The 22,654-nt window shown below is 35.7% G+C and overlaps 1 protein-coding gene across 1 annotated transcript in view; it reads right to left on the bottom strand.

Moving 5' to 3' along the window:
* The window catches only part of LOC127628611 (androgen receptor-like), a 132,315-nt gene extending 112,357 nt beyond the window's left edge, over window positions 1–19,958 (bottom strand). The window contains exon 1 of the mRNA XM_052105389.1: window positions 17,628–19,958. Within this exon, the coding sequence (XP_051961349.1) occupies window positions 17,628–19,042 (1,415 nt within the window). The 5' untranslated portion in view covers window positions 19,043–19,958. The remainder of the gene's footprint in view (window positions 1–17,627) is intronic.
* Window positions 19,959–22,654: the final 2,696 nt, after the last annotated feature.

Genomic DNA, 22,654 nt, shown 5'->3' on the forward strand with positions numbered 1-22,654 from the left:
CCTCCGTTCCCCGAGGGAAGGAACGAGACGTTGTGTCCCTCCTGCCACAGCACTAGACCTACCACTGTAAATGGTCGTACCTTATTTTCGGCTCCTAAGTGCAAAATCCTGACTGGCACTCGCTGCCCTTTATACCTGTATGTCCAGGGCAGGGCATGCAAATTCTGTTTGCCAACTTGACACTGGCCTTTTCTCAGGTTCAGAGGTACGTTTGGCGTCCCAGGAAGACCCCTTGTGTCACTTCATTCGACACAACGAATGAGGTTACAACAGTAACTATGACGACTTTAACTGAACATTTGTGTACCTATAAACTGACAATGGAGGGGGCAAGAAAATCAATTTATCAATTTGGCATTGAAGAATATCTCATTGTATGTCTACACAAATTACCCACCCAACATCCTCTAACCTTTCAGAGAGTTTTCTAATGCAGGATGCATGTAAAATTAGCAGCACGTCAGCACTGCACTTTAGAGCCAGACTAAAACAAATTCTTAAATTCACTTATGATGGTGTTTCTTAAAAGCACATAAATTCATTTTCCATTTCATTATTTTTGCTAATGCATGACCATTAATCGAAGACAACTGACTTTAGCTCATAAATGTCAGTTTGTCTACTAGTGACATTTGGATGTTCCTGGTTGCTGATTTGAATTGAATCCCTCAAAAGCCATTTAAACCTGCCAGAACAAAACCTGAAAAACAAAATGTAAAAATCCAAAAGGCAACTAATTAAAAAAAAAATTTAACTTAAAAATATGTAGAAATGCAAGTTTGCAGGCTCACTAACTTTCACTCTCTGTGACTAAGCCTCTCAAACTTCTTGGAACATCTGCATAAAAATATTCCAAATAACTATTAAAGATTGATGAAAACTGAATGAAAAAATATAACAATAAAAAACAAGACCGCCACAGTTCTGGAAAGTAATGGTGCATGAGACACCTGTCACTGGTCGAGCCAATAACAACAAATTCTCTTTTAGAAATGTTCCTCTGTAACAGTGACAATAATTTAAAGCCAATTGGGACTTGGCACAAGAGAAAGAGAGATAAACCACACCAACCAGTTTGAGCTGTAACAAACCATTCTTGTTTGCTGTCAACAGCCGTTTTGTACATGCACACATGCATCAAGGCCTCTTTGGTTGGCAAGTGGTTCTTGTTAGCACTACAACCACCCCAAGAACCCCCTCCTGGCCTCCAGGATTCCTGACATCTCAATAAAACAATATGCAGGGCTCTAGACTAAAAAAATGACTAAGGAGCCATTGACTCCTAAACTGAAACATTAAGGAGCCAAATGGATGTTTTTAGTCACCAAATCACAGAATTGCTTGATTAGATTGCTGTTCAGAAACAAGATAGAAAGCAGAAGAAAAGGAAGACAGCTGATAACCTGTTAATCGGAGGTTTAATAAACAGTATACAGAAAATGGATACTGGATGGTTCAGAAGATAAGTTTGTATTCACTTTTGTCTGAATGCAGTATACAGTATATATAGTTCAGAAGATAAGTTTGTATTCACTTTTGTCTCATAAATGTTCACACTCCTTTCATAATTTATACAAATATAAGAGATAAATAATTGTTATTTATTTAATAATGCTCTTCACAATCTACGTTACAGATAATTACATAAAGTAAGCCCAAAATAAGCATGGGACTCTTAGTTTGAAATGTCTGCACTCTCAGTTGTGAGGTCACTGCGGATTCAAACGGCTACTCTGAGCTCCTAAGTTCAAACCCTCAGTTCTTTTTGGGTGATTCATGAAAAACATCCGGTTCAAAAGAGTCATTTGGTCAAGGCTCTCTCGTGCTGAGTTGGTTGTTCCGCGTAATGCAGTGAGCCTGTCAGAAACAGAACGAGTGAAAAGCAGCGCGAGACACACTGGTGGTGCGCGCTCTATAGATGTATTCAATAACTCACAAGATTATATCTGACGAAACCATATATAAACGCACACAACCCGACTGTCACCAATGGCGACTAGATTTTAAATTAAAGTAGCATTAAATTATTTTGTGACCATTTTATTTGTAGTCTGGAGCCCTGATATGCCACAAGAGGTTCATCAGATATCTATCTTTAACAACAGAAATAAATTGTTTATGTTTTTGGTAGGGCTGGGTGATATGGCCAAAATTGTTATCACGGTAATCTTTTTCATATTGTTCGATATCGATATTTATCACGATATACATTTACACATTGCGCTTTTTTTATTTCAAAGTTGACGGAAGAAAAGAAGAAAATATTTATTCTAAACAGTCAAAATAGTTTCTGCAAAACTGCACAGGGGCTCCAGAGACGGCCAAAGCAGTAGGGCCTGCGGGATCATTTACCAAAATATTAAAATATTTTATAGTTTATCAATTGAAAATTAATGTTAAAAGATCATCTGATTGTTCTGAAGCATAGTGACAGCAGTCCAGTATTTGGTGGAATATTTTTACATTAAAATAAAATATTTTTTATATTTCTTTAGATTCAGATACCCAAGTATGGGGCATAGAAGCCCTTGTGACTGTGGAATGATGTTGAATGTGGGTTCAGGGGTGTCCCAAGAGAAAATTTGGAAAACGTTTTTAAACATTTTTAAATAAAATTTGTATATTTTCATTAAAGTGAGAGACTAGTCTACCAACTAATAATTTTAGTCTTTCCTTATCCATTCCAGACATCTAATTAATTTTCACAAAATTAGAACAGAAATCGATTTGTTTATTTGATTTGTTTATTATTAAAGGCTCGTAACATGCTGATTAATAAAGATACATTTAGAAGGGAAAAATGTTATGGTCTAAAAGGTGCTTTGAAACCATGTAAACTCATGCGGCGCATGCAGGGAAAAGAGGCAACGCGAACGGAGCGGGACAGGGCAGACATTATGCATGTTTGGTGCTAGAGAACAATATTCAAGATTACAGCGTAGAAAGATCAGAGCTGTTGTCCACATCACTGTTGTTCTGTAGCGCTCTTCAAAAGAGAAGATGAGATGGCACAACCGTTGTCATGAAAACTTGCGGTGCGGATGGAATCAATCTGTCCGACATAACCTAATCGTTAGCAAGGCAGCTAGCATTAGCAAGTTCATCCAGTCTGACCCTACGTTACCACTGGCGCATGGTGAGCGAAGCTGAGAGCGTTTTCATTTCATTCCTATGAAAGCCGAGCGTCACGCTCGTAAGGTGGATCATAAGATTGCCAGCGGTGCGTTGCAAGCTCTCTCCTAGCGCTGTGAGCGCCTTTGAGCGGATTTCTTCCGCCCCAGTGGAAACGCAGCCTGAGAAAGCCGAACCACTTGTGTTTTAGTGACACGCAGTAAATATCGAAAATTCCTCAAAAGCTTATTGTGGATTTTCTTTATCGTGATATATATCGATATCATTTTATCGTCCAGCCCTAGTTTTTGGTCTTAATTCTTTAGTGGCACTTTTCATGTAAGCATACTTCCCGCAGAGTGTAGGATACATCTTAGCTTCAGAAGACAATACTGAAACAATAGTCCTGTTAAATGTTTGTACGTATATGAGATTTAACATTCAAAGGGTCACGGGGTCATGTTCATTCATGCAGAAGCAAGTTAACACACATATCACTACAACATGAGAAATGGATGAGCACTAGTGCAGCATTAATTTACAGAAACAGACTAAGATGTCAGATTCTAGTACATATGCTAACATTAGCACCTATCTAAATATTTATACACTTTCATGTATATATAAGAACCATCTCTGTGTTTGTACACATTTTTGGGAAGCTACTTTAAAATTGCACTAGCCTCCCAAGCTACAAGCAACTTGTTATTTAAAGTAGCTAAACTACAATCAAGTTACCTATTTGAATTTTTTTTTTATAAAATAGTTATAGACTACAAACTACACTACAAAACAACTACATTGAATCTAAGAAAGAAAATCTTCTTAATAATATATATTTTATATTGATAGTAGAGCTGACAGAATTAATGTGTTAACGAATGTGATTAATTGGAAATGTTTTACACTTTAATTTTTCTTAATCGCAATTAATGTATTTATCCTTAATACTGCAAAAACTTGCATAAACACTGATTGGAAAAGGGTGGAACCTTTGCGATGTGTCCGCTGTCACCACAAACACACACAACAGTGAGTGATGGAGAAAGTACCTCTTAACACTATTTGATGTACAAAACAAGCTCATGTGGGACTTGTGATAGAAATCAAGTATTTTTCAGCCTATGTAAGACACATTTTAATTACCACAGAAGCACGTCAAATCTTCACAAACTCAGAATGAGATATTTTTGTCTGCATGCGCTTTTCATGTGGAGTTCAAAACGGTGCTTGATGCTTGCGTTAAAGCCCTGACACTAATCATGAACGTGGCTTGACGATTGCTGTAGCAAAGCAGATAGCCACAGTCTACCAGCTGATTAATATTGTGGAGGATGAGAGTTTAAGAGATGTAATGCTCATTGCAATGAAAATGCAACCTATGAGGGGACTAGTTCTTTCAATTAGTCAACCTCCCAATTCCACATTGTGAAACGTTTAATGTTACTTGAACTGGTGTATTTTAGTGCATTTCTATCTTTATAATGTGGAAGGCTTTGTTAGTTTAATGTTATTAATGCAATGTAAAGTATTGTTACATATTGTTTTGTTTTATGTACTAAGATGGAAATAAATGCATTTTGACAAGAAAATAATATATAGTGTCAAATTTCAGCACTTTCAAAATGAACTAAAAAAAATTATTAATCGCAATATTAATTAACATAATTTTATTGGAATTACTGTTAATTTTGCTGCTGCATTATCCATCCAGTTAAAATTAAAGGATTTCTTAATAGGCTACACATTTTTTATATAATTATTTTCTGTATATTCTATTTTATTAAGAAATCTGTAGAATGTGTTATAGAAAATTAGGTTTTGTTGTTTCATTAATAATAATGTCTATTATTATTATTATTATTATTATTATTATTACTATTATTATGACAAAGTCTATTTTAAAATAATTTTTGGTTTCAGTTTTCGGCCCAGTGTGTCCAGAATTATTTTGGTGCATCACAAGTAAACAAAAACATGTATTAAAACATAATTATGCAATTTAATAGATGCCGTTTAAAGGCATCATATTTATTAATAGAATATATGGAATTTGTAAATTTTAAAAAAGGTAAGATGTGACCAAAATTATGGAAAACTTAATTAAACTAAAACTAAAATGTATAAAACCAATCTTTCGTAATGTACCGAGTTAGAAGGTCTTCTGTATAAATAAGCTGAGAGAGAATGTCTTTCATATGTAAGCTAAATTTACATTATGACTGAAATATACCTAAATTAATCAAACTGAATCAGAATCTAATCAAATCGGGAAATCTTTATTATCACCCAGCCCAAATGGATATTGATAAAGGGATGTCAGTAGATCAAACCAATACTGACTAATCAGTAATCATCAATATTAATGAAAATGTTTAATGATATTTTGCCTTTTGTGCACATCCTTTTTGTTTTGTGCCGATAAAGGGGTTACTTCAGTCTTACTAATGGTGCTGTTGGGGTACTTAAGGCAAAAAAGGTTGGGAAACACTACTTTAGAGATTTAATTTTTGACGAGAATGAAAACAAAACCCTTATCCTTACAAAACCTTAGGGGTTCACAAAGCCCTGGTTGGAAAACCCTGCCTTAAAATGTAGAAATAGGAAATATGTTTTATTTTTTCAATGTTTAGTCAGCTGAACGATCAACACCAATTTAAACAACAGTACAATCCATTGAAGAGACTGTCCATTCCTCACAGCATCATTTTCATTCCTGTCAAAACCTAAATATGGTGCTATTCTGAGTAAAGGCCATTCAGACAACAACTGTCACTCTACTTAAGTAAGTACAGTAACTTCTTTTAGTTACTCCCCAACACTGTTACAAAAACATTTGTTTGTATTTCATCATGTAAGCTAACAATTATGCAACACTCCATGCAAACAATAATGTTCTGTGATAATGCGTAATGTTCCTCAACTTTTGTTCAACACTTAAGAGAAAAAGCCACCCTCCCTTGTCATGGTACTTCAATGATTTGTTTGAATCATTTATGAACAGCACTCCAAAAAAATAACTTATTTGGAGTCAGTTTTACTGAATAATTTCTTGTTCACATTACTAAACAAACACAAGCAACAGCATAAAGTGTATTCAACTTAGTTATTTCAACAAAAAACGTCTTGTCACCTTTACTTTAGGCATTTACTTCAGTCAACAAATCATTGTTTAGTGAAATGCACAAATACAAGAAAACCAAAAAAGGATGTCCCTTTGCGCACACCGTATGTAAATGCAAAAGCGTGAAGCGTATTGAGGAGATTATATTACCAACTTTGTAAGGTATGAATATTTTGTTTAAATCATTTTCCATCCTGAAAAATACTGCCAATAAAAGCATATGTATTACACTATATATATTTATTACTTCAGGATGTAAGTTTATGTCATAGTCTGGCTCCGCTTTTCTATTACAATATACTGTACATGTTCTTTCATTGTAGATGATCTGTGTAAAACAGATGAACCAGATTGAAGAGATTATTTCAGAAACTTTGTAAGGTACTTATATTTTGACATCCTGACAAATACTGCCAAAAAATGTTTTTAATAAACTGATGTAGAAGACCAAATTGTTTTTGTACTTCAGGTTATCAGTTTTAGTCAGATTCTAGATATGCATATTTTTTCTGTAGTCTTTTTTAATTTTAATCAGTTATGTGAAATTTTCACACCATGTGGTGTAAGGACTTTAAAATAACAGTGCAAACTCAATCTCAATTGTTGAAGCATTACAGATTAATGCATGGCCATTTTGGTCAGAGTATACCAGATGGTGATTGCACACATTCAATCCAGTTCAAGAAGCCTAAGAAAGCAGAAGTAAATGTATATCCTTAATATCCAGCTGGAGAAGACAAAGAAAGTCTAGAGAAAGAGAGATTGGCACTGCTGTCTGAAATCCAGAAAAAGGACAACCGTCAAACAATTAAAACAGAAAATGGACAACACTTTTGCCTACAGATGACATGAAGTCAATTCAAAAGCATATGGCCAGCTCTGTTTTGTGAACATCAGGAAAGTTTGACTGAATTACTGGATTTATTCTGTTAACAGTAACTTGCCTCCCTGATAACACATTATGTTTTTTTTCTTGCCCATTTAGATTAATTGTTGTTCCCTTTACAAAAAGCTTCACTATAATGTTGCGCTGAAGAGCGCTTTGGGAACACGTCTCAGTTGTGACCAGCTGTGATTATGTATGCAACACGTCAATGAACATTAACTCGAATTTATAGCCTCTGCCGATGTAATCATTGGACGCACCTGGTACAGTGGCTATAAATAGACGCGTCACCAGTGCATCATCAGATTTTTCGTCTTCAGTGTCATTCTGTGCTGTGTGCTATCACGAGCCTGTCAAACTTTCTTTCCTCTGTTAAGAGTTAGATTCTGTTAGGCAGTGCGCAGTGAACCTTTTCTATTTTCTCTTTCTTGCTTTCAAAATGAAAAAAGGGGAAAAAAGAAAGAAAAACAAAAAAAATATATATATATATATATATATATATATATATGACAGAAAGTCAAGACAAACGATGCCTTTGTGTTTCCCTGCCTCCGCTCTATATCCGAGAGGGACACGCATCACTTTGTTTTGTTTGTCTGGGGGAAGAGCATGCTGCTCTCGCGTTGGGGTGGGGCGGGTACGCGCATTGCAATCTGCTTTCTGGTAAAATGCTTCGCGCTCGCCTCGCTTACTTTCGGGAGTCAGCGCCCACTCTTTCATAGTGGGGCTCTCGCACATATCTGGCTGAGGAGCGAGAGACGGGTCCGTCCCTATCGCTCGCTCTCTCCCCATATCCAGCTGATCCTTCTCGTAAGCCTGAAGTATAAAATATGTGTCTCATTATTTAATGGTTTTCTTATTATAATATAAAATATTATAATTACAATGTAACTGAAATCCATAAAAAAAGTTTATTGCATACTAAATGTTCGTAAATTCAAGAAATCCTAACATTAAGTAAACTGTAAATGTATATTTATAGTATGTAATAGTGACTTTACTAGGATTTCTTTAGTTCATACAACAAATTTAAATGCATTGTATTTATGGAATGTTTTTCAACATTACATAAACCTTTTTGTAAATGCAACATCATTTTTTTGTTGAGATTACTTAACAAAGCTACGTGGAACCCACTTGACAAAGTTTTTTAAGTAAATCCAACAATTCATTTTTTTGAGTGAGTGTCTGAATTAACATGACTGGACTGATGCATGGATATTTTATTGCAAACCACTGTAGTTTCTAGGGCCCTGTGATTTTAGCAAAAAATATTAGTTTACTACAAATCACCATGGAATTTGTCATATTTGGGATACAATAATCCCCTTCACAGTCCTATTTAAGCACACAAAATTTTCCCATATTTACGTGGCGAAGACTTGGAAACCCTAGCTGTTCATACATACGTGATAACAAAAAGCAGAGTCCACATTCACTTAGAAGCATGCAGCACATACAGACTATATATTAATGCAATACAATTGTATCCTTTTGTGGTTTAATAAAAACATTAGGCCATATTGCTAAATGCTTATCAGAAGTGAGAAACTACCTTCAAAACACACAGAAACTGAAGGGGCCTCACTCAGTTTTCTGCAAAATAAAAGCCCAATTTAAATGGACGAGTGAATAAAATAAAAATATATATATATATATATATATATATATATATATATATATATATATATATATATATATATATATTACTTAAAAATAATGTAATATTCAATATTCACATAAGTAGTAAAAATAATAATAAATAATTAAAGAAATATATCACATCTGTGATGCTCTATTGTGCAGCATTTTATTTGGCAAAAATACCTCCATTGCTGTGTTGTGGGCTGTGCTGTGAAGATCTGTAAAAAAGCACTTAATTTGATGAAAAATTGCAATGTTGGCTGAATATTTATTGTTCCATTTTAATTTGATTAAAGCTACACAATGGAAGATTTTTTGGTCAAAATTGTACAAAATGACATTATTGAGTGAGTACTTAAAAAATCAGAGTTCAAATTATTAGTATTTTGAGCTTTTAGTTTACACTGTGTGCAGTGCATAAACTTACTATTGCAGTATTACGGTTCACTTGCATTATCTACTGAGGCTTTACAATATAATTGCACAATATAATTGTACGTAAATAAAACATTGTACAAGCCTTCTATTGAACATTTATCAGCCATGTCATGAGATTTGCCTCTCAAATTGATGAGTTTAGTAAAATAAAAACAAGTAATATCTTGGTTATAAATGTTTAAACGAATAACATAATGTCAAAATTAAAATAGCAGGCAAACAGATCATGATCACAGGCAAACAGGTAACCTCAAATCATGAGATTCATCAATGCAGAAGAGCAGCGCCGAATCAAAACTCACGTGAAATGTTCTTTCACAAGTTGCTTGCAATTTTATGTTTTAACCACAGATGTGGCTAGAGAGCACTCCTTAGTACAGCTTTAAAGTTCAAATGTATTCATTTGATTAGACACCATTTTGATGATCCTTTTTTTTTTTTTATCAAATTGCTGAATACAGAATTTATAAAAAATAAATTAAAACAGAATTTATAGGTACCTAAGTTTCTTAACTTATCAATATATGTATCTGTGTGTAAAATACTGGAAAGATACACATTTTATATATATAACAAAATAACATTCCTGAGACAATAGTCTTTTTCTTAATCTTCCATGCTCAATTTGATATTTGTCTATTCTTATGCAGTATAGACAATATGTTTATAAAACATTTGTCATTTGAAATGCAATAAATGCAATAAAAATCTTTTTAGGCTACTCAAAATGTTGCATCGATTGCATTGTGAAAAGTGGTCTATTTATGACAGGTGATTGAAATGGAGTAGTTGAAAAATACTATAAGAGTGCTTGGCGATGAAAATAGTTTAGGAGGTGAAAAAAGTACTTACATTTTGGTAGAAAATTACATAAGCAAACTTGTTTTCCTTTGAAAAAAATGTACACAGAATCATAGACATGTATGCTTTTTCATGTTGAATTTTATGGTGACTTGAAACCATGGAAAATAGATTTTCTGGAGGTTAATGTATATTAGTATACATGATGTATTATGTACTTTCAAAACTGAAAACACCCTACCCAGTCCATCTAGACCATTTAATGAAGCTAAGCTGCAAAGAACAGCGATACAGGCCTATGTGATAAAAGATTAATTCCATTAGCAGCACTGCATAGTTTTACAGGTATTGTACTGTATCCAAAGAACCAGTACACACCACGGTGTTGCAAGACAGGGTCCTCTTAGATAAGCAATAGTTACATTTCTGGCCTTTTACTGTATTTGTCACTGGCGTTTCACTTTGGAATTTAAAATCAACCATTTGTGACTTCAGGGGTTTTGCGATGCCTAAGTGAAATACAAATCTACCAACAGTGCGGCGCAATCAGGCTATATTAGATTAGAGGCTACAATGACAACTAAAATCCATAAGTTATCATAATTTGTGTCAATTTTTGAGTTTGTCTCCAACAATCTTTTGTAAACAGGGTGTTTCACTTCCACACACAGCATTTTTGGTAATTTTCAGGTCAATTTAATGTGCCAATCTGAGACGGCTCTTTTCCAGCGTACCTAAAGAACCTGGAACTGCAGCCCTTGAACATTAGTTTGTAAATAGTAACTTCTTTTATTCAGTATTAGTTTGTAAATAGTAACTTATTTTATTCAGTATCAGTTTGTAAACAGTAACTTCTTTTATTTAGTATTAGTTTGTAAATAGTAACTTATTTTATTCAGTATTAGTTTGTAAACAGTAACTTCTTTTATTTAGTATTAGCTTGTAAATAGTAAATTCTTCTATTCAGTATTCTGCTATTTGTCCTGTCCAGTCATGGTGAAGTAATAAGGAAAAAATTATATATCATATTCCTATTGAAAAACAAAGAGGAAATACTTCAATGTTAAAAGTGAATACTGGTAGTTTACTCAAAGAATTATATGTACCTAATCTGACCATTAAACATAACTTCCATTTGTGCGATCAATGTATTTAGGTTGATTCAGTAATATTAAATAATTTGACAAATATTTGATTTAGATATTACCACATGAAATATATTTTTAGAAACTTTTTAGTGTATTAATCCACTATGGTATATTATGCTATTCCTGACTGTGTGGTAGACTTGCATCTCTGTAAAGCAAGCAATAAGGCTGCAAATACTAATCAATAAAAACAATAAGAACTACTTAGAGCTTAACAATAAGGATGGCCCCAGGCCAATGTGAAAGAGTTTCAGGCCAGTTGGAGGACCTGTCACTCACCCTATCGGGACTTTCCTCCGTTGCCGCTATCTTAAATTTGTTGATCGTGTACATGTGTTTTTATGCCTTACAAACTTAAACAATTGGTTTATATATGAAACATATTTGTGCGAATTCTACTGATTTAAACTAATTGAAAATTACAAATTGAATATTGAATATGAATTTGTATTGTCTGTCATTGTTTTAAAGCAAAAATGTGTAATCTATAACAACAGCTGACATTACGTTATATTATAGCTGTTTGATTTGCCATTATTGCAAATAAAAAGTGTTTTTCATGAACCAAACTTAATATTTAATGAAAAATATTAATATTTTTATGGAACATGCTGTACAACAACATTTTGTTAAAAGTAAACGTTTTTAAAACAGATCAGTCCAGCATAAAATAATTATTTATTGTTGAGCCCAAACTACTAATAAAAACAGTAGATAACAAATGTGATTATGTAATTGAGTCTATGCTCTCACACAAAGAACATTCATCAGTGAAGTGAAGTCAATGTAAAGGAGTACCCAAACTTTTTTGTCAGCTGAACCCCTTTGATCGAAAATATTTTCTTATAGTACCCTGTAAGATTTTATGACATGTTTAGCTTTCAAAAATTATGAATAACGAATTTTACTAACATTTTGCATGTTCACTTAGTTACACTAAATATTTTCTTACAGTAATTTTATTTTAAATATATATATATATATATATAATTTATTTATATATATTTTTTTTTTGGTTCAGCATTTCACAAAACCCTTAGGGTTCACAAAGCCCTGATTGGGAAACCTGTATTGTAAAAACATTTTTAAGAAATTGTATAGAAAAACTATTTCTGTGGTGAAACTGCATTTAGAAAATGAGGAAAACCACAGGGTAAGCTCAAACTGAAAAAGTGTATGACCCAAGTCCAACAAAGCATGGAAGCACTTTATATTAACTGCTTCTTTGAAGTTCACAAGCATCTGGCTTCATGTTGCTTGGTTGCTGTGTCACCGTGCTTGTGCTGTTGGGAAGTGTTTTCATTCAGAACATTACTTACATTTTAATACAATATTCCTATATGTAAATGTCATAAATTCAAAGTAATGTGTAATGCAAAGTATTTTCATTTTGTAAAACAGCCTGTCCTTACAGCAGGCAAATGTTTAAATACCATTGTTGCTGTTTAATTTCAAATAAACCACAAACTGAGAGTGCATACGTGTACATGTGTGTCAACTAAGCAGAGCTCAACATTGAAAGGATGTGTGTCTTTGTATTGAAACATTTATGTTTAACCCCTTTTTTGCACACAATCTATACCATACATTTATTTTTTTGAGTGTTTAATATCCTTCAATTTGCACATTTTTTGAAGCAGAGCTTTAGGCACTTTGTGGAATAACATACTTATTAAACAGATCTGGAAATTAAATTTGACTTTTTCTTTTAATTAATCAAGGTTAATAATCAACAGAATAATTGACTATGAAAATAGTTTTAGTACTAGTCGATGATGCTTATTTTTACCAAGGTTGCTTAACATTTGTGAGGTACATTTAAGCACATATTTTTTGAGGGATGCAAAAATTCCACTTTTCTCCTTTGATCTGATTCAGATGCCTAAACTCTCTGTATCGGGCAATACCAATCCCTAACCGATAAAGATTTTTTTTTTTTTTTTTTGGCTTAATCAGTTTATTATACTTGAACTGATTAGGAGTACTCTTTTTACATGTAAAGAAACATAAACCTTAAACTACACATTATTTAATTATAACACAGAAAACAAAAAAATATTCTATCATGTGTAGCCTATTAAGAAAAAACTTTGTTAACTAGTCTACTGAATATCGCGGCAGCAGAATTAATATAAGTGAAAATGTATTTGAAATTGCAGTAACTGGATTCAGATCTTCAGAAGATTTTTTCACTTTTCATTCACAGTTATTTTTTGGAACCCAGTCAATTTAAAGGTGCACTCAGTCATTTTTTTCATCATAACATTTTTTTTACTCCTAAATAAATTAATTGTTATTTTGAAACATATGTATAAAATCAAGACAACTTACATGAGATGAAGACTCCAATCATATCAGTAACCTTATAAAAGCTTTTATTCTACATGGAGAGGGTCCGCACATGGGGGCTGCCATGTTAAAATCCCATGACCATGCTACAATGGCATCTGAAACTGAAAACTATTGATTTTAAATGATGACAAAAGTTACAGAGTGCACATTTAAAACCCTCTGGCTTTTATTCTGTCAATTCGCAAATCTATTTTATGGCTTCAAGAGGCTTTATATATAATGCACAAGTCATATGGACTACGTCTGTGGTGCTTTTATGTTTATTTTATGACATTTTTGGAGCTTGACAATAATGACTAAGACTAACACAAAGTTTCAGATTTGGATTGGTCTCGTTGGACCAATACACAATCCATCTAAAAACGCCAGTATCGGAGAATATACCGATCCTGGCATCACTAAACTGTTTTAAGAACTTGGGGCAGTACCAAGAATATTGGACCTGACAGCAAACCACAAGTAAGCATCTGTACTTGTTTTTTGAGAACAGGTTAGCCAATCATAACAGAGGTCATTTATGAAGAAGTCTTAAAAGTTACAGTAGCAAAAACGGCTTCTTTAATTTTAGGGGTCAAAGTTAAAGAAAAACAAAAACAAAACTTGATTATAATTATAAGTGGTCTTCAGGTAGGAACATTATTTTAAAATAGTGAAGAATATGGCCACTTTAAGTATGTTCTGCTTAATAAATATATACAATTTGCTTGTATTTGGAGCTATTTGTAATTACATGTTGTATATGTTATTGAATTCTTAGAACTCTCATGTGATTGTGCTACGTAACACCTTTATAATGGGTTCTTGGTATAACAGACATGAGATGGTTCTACTAAGAACACTATGTAAAAAACGTTGCCTTGTCTGGAATGCAGTTTTACCAGAACTGAATTAAACCGAGATGTGCTTCAGATTGTTACCTAACACAGAGATGCATGCACAACTCTTTCGCTCCATCCAACTCTCTCTCTCCCACACAAAACACACACAGAAATACATACAAACAAATGTGTATCGCTAATCCAACTATCATTGGTCATTTAAAAAGTTAGAGTTTGGCTATTTTTACAATGTCCAATCATCATCCTCCCTGCTTAATAAAACTAATAGAAGATACTTAAAGAATAGTTTCATGTGTAAAAAACAACAGTAGGTTGTCAGGAAGATAACCAGACTAACATTACAAACTTTTACTATCAACTAGTGGTCGGCCGATATGGGGTTTTTAATGGCTGATGCAGATGCAGATATCCAGAGAGCAGGGTGGCCGATAGGCCGATACAATGCCGACATATTGCACAATTTAATATAGTAAATAACAAACATACAATTGCTAAAAAAATAATAATAAACTCTTATTCAGCCCTATATTTACTCAATTTCACACAAAACTGAAAAATAATATTGGATTTTAAAAGGTAAATAACAGTTTAGTCATCACATTTTTGTAATTTATTTGCACATGAAGAAACTGTTAATATACTAGGAAGAAGGAAATAACAGTACACACAGTAACCCAGCAACCATGGATGGCATGTCCACGTTAGCTGTCGCATTTTCTAAAAAAAAACAGTATCAAACCAATTGGTCATACAGTGCATAGTGAATAAGACATTTACTTATAGCATATGTGAAGCACTTTTACCTTGGGCTGCATACGAAAAAACGTGGGTAGCTGATTTGCTGCATAATCAGTTAATGTCTTAACTGACATCTGTCTGGAATGAATGTAACTCTTCAGGAAATTGGTCTCTGAACAGTTTGAAAAGCACCTAATTTTCATCGTACCTCTGTATACAGCCTCCAGAGGCAGCATTTTCCTGGTTTCAGATGCAGCATTTTAAGTTGCACCTATGCGCTCATGCAGATCCACCACAAGCCTCAATCTCCTGACAGTTTACACGGCCTGGATCGCCTGCTTGGATTGTTATGGAGAGACCGTCATGATTTGTGAATGAGAGGAACTTTTGATCACCTTCAGCTTGCTCACTGGGGTTATAAATACAATTATTATTTTATTAATTAATTTTAAACACAATTCACAATCGTATTTTATCAAACTACACAATGATGACTAAGACATCATAGATATTACAATTTTATCTTCTGTTAATGCCTGATCTTCTGTAAAGTTGTGTGTTGTGAAAGGCGCTATACAAATAAAAATGGAAAAAAATGACTTTTTTATTCTGGCTGATAGAATATGCGCTTCAGTGGAAGATAAGTGCTCGACAGGAAAAAACGCTGGATTTTCGTGAGGTTCATGAATTACATCTGTTTAAATGAGATATCTGCATATATGCAAACTGTATATAATATAAGTTTTATTAATATTTGCCTTTTATCATTAGACAAGACAGTTAAAATTTACAGGGAACTGTTGAGGAGAGAGAGGGAGAATTAAACAGGTGAGCACTTTAACATTACAATCTGAAACGTGTCTGCCGTGGCTCTGATATGTAGACCTTTGAAATGACAGTGTTGCATACTGATCTATTATTGTAGTAACACGATAAACGTAACAATAAAATGAACCATGACTGGTTGTTTACATGTCTCAGTCGCTTCACATGCAAGCAGCCGATTCTCAGCGCCCTCAAGAAACAAATCAACCAAACAGGAAAATGTATCTGAAAAAATTATGAATATAAGCCGATTTATCGGCTTCTACTATATATCGGTAGACCACTACTGTCAACTGTACATGTTTGTACAATTCTTTCTCAAGTAAATACAGTCTCCCTCTCATCAACTTTACTGCTGTATTCAGGAAATGCTTTTCCTTCCAAAACGTGACTTCGTGTTGGATGTAAGTTTCACGTTCATGAGATTTATTATGTGCATATCAAGTCAAGAGCAGTGTAAAGTCTCTCACGCTATGTCTCATTATTCAGGTTTGCACGTGTCAGTTCCATGTTGTGTCTGAATCAGTATTTTCCGTAAAGTTCAAACGGTTTGCTTCCAACTCAAAAAAAAAAGATACAAAGGTTAAACACACAACTAAGCTCAAATTCCTTCCAGTAAAAAAAAACACACACATACACAGTAACACATTTACTTTACATTTAAAAGCCTGCTCAACTGTGCCTTTGATTGAAGCACCAAATAACTCATTCAAATTCAAAATGCACAGACATGCAACTAAATCAAATTTTCTGTAGTCTGAGACTAAGGTAAAGTTTAATTTGAGCCTCTGGATATTTTCTTATGCATCCCCTGCTTTTGTTTTAGATGGTGCAAATTTGATTGAATCAGTAAACCACATTGTCAGCTTTAAATTAAGTCAGATTGATTGATAGATTTTTTTTTTTTTTTCAATTGACAAAGTGCTACATCCATATAATGAAACAACATAAAACTGTAAAAGTTATGAACACGTAAGCAGTACAGTTTAAGTTTTGCCAGTCAATGGAAATGCATGGCATAACAGTTGGAGCTGTGCATCCATGTGTGTGTATCAAACTTTGCACTGTCCATGTTCATGCAGTGAGTGAGTGAGTGAGTGAGTGAGTGAGTGAGTGAGTGAGTGAGTGAGTGAGTGAGTGAGTGAGTGATAAAGAGGACACTGAAGTAATTTGGCATGGGGTCTTGCATTTGGTCACGACCATTGATGGCAGTATCCCTGCAACACAACACCAACCCTTTGGAAAAGGAGACTTTAAATACTACAAGTCAATGTGTGTGTTAATGTGTCCAGCTGTCCCTTTAGTTTACTTGGATGCAGACTTAATGGGAGGAATTCACTACAAATGAATGCTCCCTTTAGGATTAACTAAATTAATTCATCTAAACCATGATGACTGATCGTGATTCAAATAGCAAAACCATATGTACCCTATAATTCCTGAAGTACTACAACTTGTTCAATTTAAATGCACTCCACAGATTAGTTATTCCAGATGAATGTTCATACACTGTGCATCATTACTCAATTCAACTTCTGTCATGTATCAGATTACTGGTTCCCTATTTCTTCCTATCCGTCGCATTTAGGGGTAAAAAATCGCGAATCATTAATTAACTTTTTTTCTCTCAAATTTGTCTTAAATAAATGTCATTGGCTATATACGCAATTGTTTCACGTGAATAAAAATGTAAAGTTGCATTTTTTTTAGCACCCTCTTACCTGCCGTCCGTTAATGATGTAACATCCAGCCATTCGCCCATTTCGTTTTTCACGCAGGGCACGTTAGGGTATGGCGGGCGGGTCAACATCCCGACCGGGTACCACTGTTCGGGCGGAGGTCGTTCCCGCGGTCCCAGAGACCCCCCGCGCGCGTGCTCGTAGGGGTTACAGATAAATGGTGTTTCGTGTCCAGTAGTGTAAGGACTTCTCTGCTTGGGAGGCCCGTAGTATCCGTTACTGTCCTCGTTGTACCTATGCTGGTACGTCCTGGTCTCGTTCAGTTCACGGGGCATCATCTCAGCCTTTATTTTTACGTTGTACATGTTCAGGTAATCGGAGTATCTCTCCTCACCGGACATCGCTGCGTGCTTCACAAAGCTTTGTCTCGGCCCGTTATCTAGCTCTGAAGGCAAAGGTACCTGGTGGACGAAGTGGGTCGTGTGCGCGGGCAAAAGTTGTTCGAACTGGCATGAAGACGCCCGTGATGCGTCCATATCTGGAGCTGCTGATAAACCTTCCGAACTCATGTTGGCAATGTCCCCGGACAGGCTGGCGAACTCAGGCGCCTCCTGCATATCCGCGCGCAAGTGCGTATGAGACGGGTTGCTGCAATGCAAGGTCATCACCTCACCTGGTAGATGCTCCAGGTTGGTACTTTTAAACATCCCGAACAGTTTATCCCTGCCCTGCAGCTCGCCACCTCTGTCTCGTCCCGCCGCGAGTGCATACTCCCTGTCCATTCCTCCTGTCTCCAGTTTACTCACTGAACAGTCTAGCAAAGGCATTCCAAACAAATAGCATTCTTCATTACTACTTTCGGTGGTCAGGGACGGTGGCGGCGCATGGTGCTGTCCCACCTCGCCCAGTTCGCTGGACTCCATGGCCAACCCCAAAGACACTGACACGGCTTTGCACAGCTCTCGTGCTGTCTCAGAAATGGTGCTGCTACACGCGCGACTACTCGCCACACTTGCGTCACGACTCAAACCCAACTCGCGTGACAGAACTTCAGCGGCACCGCTGCATTTCCATCCTGATTCGGCGCCCCGATGCAACCCCATGTCTGCACGGCCGCCACATGACAGGGACAGGGCGCTTTTGCTTCCTGTTGAACTCTTGAGAAAATGGAAACGGCTCGCCTCTGTCGCCATCAGTGAACTCGCACTCTCGCACTCTTTCTCGGGGCAGCATTTTGCTTTGCTGGGAGACAGCTTGCTCAAACGCATTTCCCTCGCTGCTTTATCGTGCAAGCTGCCGTACTTTTTTGTGCTCGAAATGTCCAAACTCTCCGAGACTGAGGTGTTGTTCGCTCGCACAACGCGTACGCTTTGAAAAACACTTTGGTAAGGACCGTGAAAAGCTGCATCTGGGGATTCGTAAACCTCCCCTAACCCGATCGGAACCTCCATAGTCATGAAACAGACAATCCAGTATACACAGGCCGTAAGGGTTTAAAGGAGAAACACCGCAACAAGTAAATCGACAAAATCCCCTTCCAGGCAAAAGTGTTCCCTTGAAAAAGTTTCAGTCAGACAGACGTGAAGGAGCTGCAAGGCGTACGTCTGTGTGAGCAAAAATAATCAAATGGCCGTCGGAGAATTATCAGAGACGCGTAAGCGTCCCTCAAACGTCAAAGAAAAAAAAGCAACCCAACTTTTGTCAGAGTGGAAATTAACAGGTTTTTTTGGCCGTCAGCTGTTGAGGCAATCAGTTTTATATGCTTTATTCAGTCCCACCGTATACTAAAGTCAATCATTTAGTAGTGTATTATCCATAAACCCGACCGTGCGGTGGAATTTATCTCACCCGCCTCGGTTGTTTTCTTTCCACCTTGAGAATCCACGATATGATGTTTGCTTTCTGTTTCCAATGATGATCAGTCCGAGCCGAGGCGGCGGTTGCTACAGAACCCTGGCCGCTTCATAACAACCTACACTCCCTTTATAAGTACAGTTACAGACCGCGCTTTCCTCTCGAGTCAGGTACACTCTTGGGTTCAGAGGTAATGCAGGGACAGCTTGCTGTGTCACTGTGTTTTGACGGAGCAAGCGCTCATTTTACAGAGGGTTCGCTCGGGAAAGTCCTTGAACGCTTGCACAGGAACGGTGCCAATAATACGGGTAAATAGGACCACACTGTTTCTCACATAGTATTAAAATATAACACTGATATATACTAGATGAAGAACAACATAAAATCCATGAGCCTTAGTGCTGTATCACAGACCAGTTTATGCACTTTGGTGGAGTATGGGCCTGTTTTGTCTGAATTAATAAACGTTCTTGTCTTGGGCTGGCTGAACATTTAATGTCATTTAAGTTAAATATATGTTACATAAAAAAAATTATTGGCCTATAGTTTAATGTGTAAACTATACAGGTTATTTCGGATTACAGGATTTTAGATTAAACAGATATCAAATTAATGGCGTTTGGGTCAAATTAATAGGGTAAATGTATTAAACATTTGAAAAGTAGCCTCTCATTTTTTAACTCGATTTTCACTCAGTTTCTAAGTTGAGATGAGAAATTGAAAGAGGAAAGTGGCTGACAGGACAATAAAAAGATATGAGTGAGAATCAGGCTGTGTTGTAAAATAAAAGAATCCTGCATATACAAATAAATCCACAAAATCATCCTCTTGCTGTTTGCACTGTTTTTGTCTTGATAAGATTTGTCTTTACACACACACACACACACTAACATTTCCATCAAATCTTCAGAAGATGAGAAAACATTAAGACAAATCATTTTTACTTACTGTATGGTAATGATGCATGTTATCTCAAATACACCAAAGGTGGCTTCTCATACTTATCAAACCATGAATTGGGGCCAGATTGGTTTCCTTTGAAAGCTGTGATTACTGTTGTCATTATTATTATTACTTGTAAAATTATTATTAAGATAGAACTTATTTGACAGTCATCGTGGCAAGCACCCATGTCAAAAACAAGCTTCCTAACAACCATATTAGCTTCTCAGTGTTACTTTCTGTAACCTTCTTTAAACTTAATAACATTATTTTCTTTGCCAGAAGGCCCAGGGGATGTTAATGGTCCCTCAATGAGAGCATTAAGTAATCCCAGTTGGCTCTACAGGGATCACATTGTAACCTATGAAGGCTGATTAAAGTCAAATGTTCCATGCAGAAGGATTTCCCTAATATATGAGAGGTGTCATGTGAACCGAATTGGCTTAAATCCTATTCTATGTAGGCTACAATCCAAAGTGATATATTTCAAGACCCCATTCAATTGAAAATTGAAGTTTTATGGCTTTGTTAACATTGTGACCATCTCTTTGCTAGTGTAGTCCTAAAAATGAAAACAAACAAATAAAAAAAACATTTCAGCAGATATATAAGATCTACAGCCTTTCTGTTCCACGAAAACAAGCCAAAAATATTAATGACTCATCTTGTTCACAGGGGCATATACAAATTCCATCCAATAAAATGGTCTGTAGAATGAGAACATCCCCTCCCCGTAATAGCATCTGTTTTCTTCGGGGTCAATGGCATAGTGACAGCATTTATCAGCAGGGGTATTGACTAGTTAGCACCTGTTGCCGATGCTAACTAGCCAACATCCCTGCTAGCAAATGCTTTTACTACAACATTATGTGGCCAAAAAGTATCTTTCTCTATTGATTGCCATTCAAAAGTACAAGCACCAAAAAAATAAATGTTTCATTAAATCTTCATGCTTCTTAAAAGCATTAAATTTACTTGTATTTTCCTCTGACTTCTGCCTTTGACATCACAGCACAGGATAGTCACTAGTAAAGGGATATTAAAGGGCAACTGCCATTGCAGTGAATGGGAAGGCTAACGGATAGCTCTCTACAGGTATTATGTACCTCCTTGTCTGACTTGTAAAAGCAAGTAGCAAATCATGACCGTGATCTACACAACATACTATTTTCAAGCCTTTCCATACTGTATATCGTAACCCAAATGTTAAATGTTAACACAGAGGAATGAAAACTGTGCTCGTCAAGCCATGTCATGGGATCTTTAAAACCTGCAGCATTTCAGCAACACAACTTATTTACCAAGAATGAAAATTACTTTGCCCTATTAAGAGGAGACTCTTTAAACACTTTATATAACTAGTGAGTGTGTCATGTGTGCATGACAAGAAATGATTATTCCATCTGCAGAGCTGAATTGTGGTGTACAGTGTCTGATTTAGATGAGGAAAGCTGCTGCTAAGTGTTTGAGGTTTTTCAAAATGAGTAGCTTATAAGTAAGCATCTGTGGGAGGAGCTAAGAGTGAGGATCGGAAATTGAGAGAGCTGTTTGGGTTTGTTTGCTTTTGGACAGAGATTGTTGAGCTGAAGAGAGAATGCTATGATGTTTTGTTTTTATGTGCAGGCTGAACTGGTTTGGGTTATCATATACCATTGTCACGTTTTTGGTTTATCATTAGGCACAGTGTTCTGTCCATCCCTTGCTCACTCTCCTTGTTTACCTCCTTACTTTTTTCACAGTCACAGCCATGTGTGTGTGTGTGTGTGTGTGTGTGTGTGTGTGTGTGTGTGTGTGTGTGTGTGTGTGTGTGTGTGTGTAGCACCTGTTGCTTGGTAACTCAAATTCCACATTTACTCAGAGCACTGTGACAAAGTACAGCTCATTTATCCTGGTTTAAACTCTTGTTTTTTTTTATTTATTTTATGTTTGTTTAGTAAGTATCTTATACTAGTGAGTTAAGGGATATGGCTAGGTTTTAAAGGTTGTCAATTCAAACTTATATTAAAGCTTGATTTTGATATTCACAGAGGAGTTCAATATTTTTGGACAGACTTATTTGAATCATCCATTATCAAGTTTATGTATCCTTTATACTGTATGAATGAATCCTCACACGTATGTGACTGCAGTATTATCCTCTGTTTGATATACGTGAATAATATGTTTAATTAAATATTATAACTCCGTAAAGGTCATATGAACTTTTGCTGTGCGCTCAAGTAAACATACCATACGTTTCTCTACATAGAAACACTTAGCATACATAATTTAGT

This window comes from Xyrauchen texanus, chromosome 3 (assembly GCF_025860055.1).
Source record: "Xyrauchen texanus isolate HMW12.3.18 chromosome 3, RBS_HiC_50CHRs, whole genome shotgun sequence".
NCBI lineage: Eukaryota > Metazoa > Chordata > Actinopteri > Cypriniformes > Catostomidae > Xyrauchen > Xyrauchen texanus.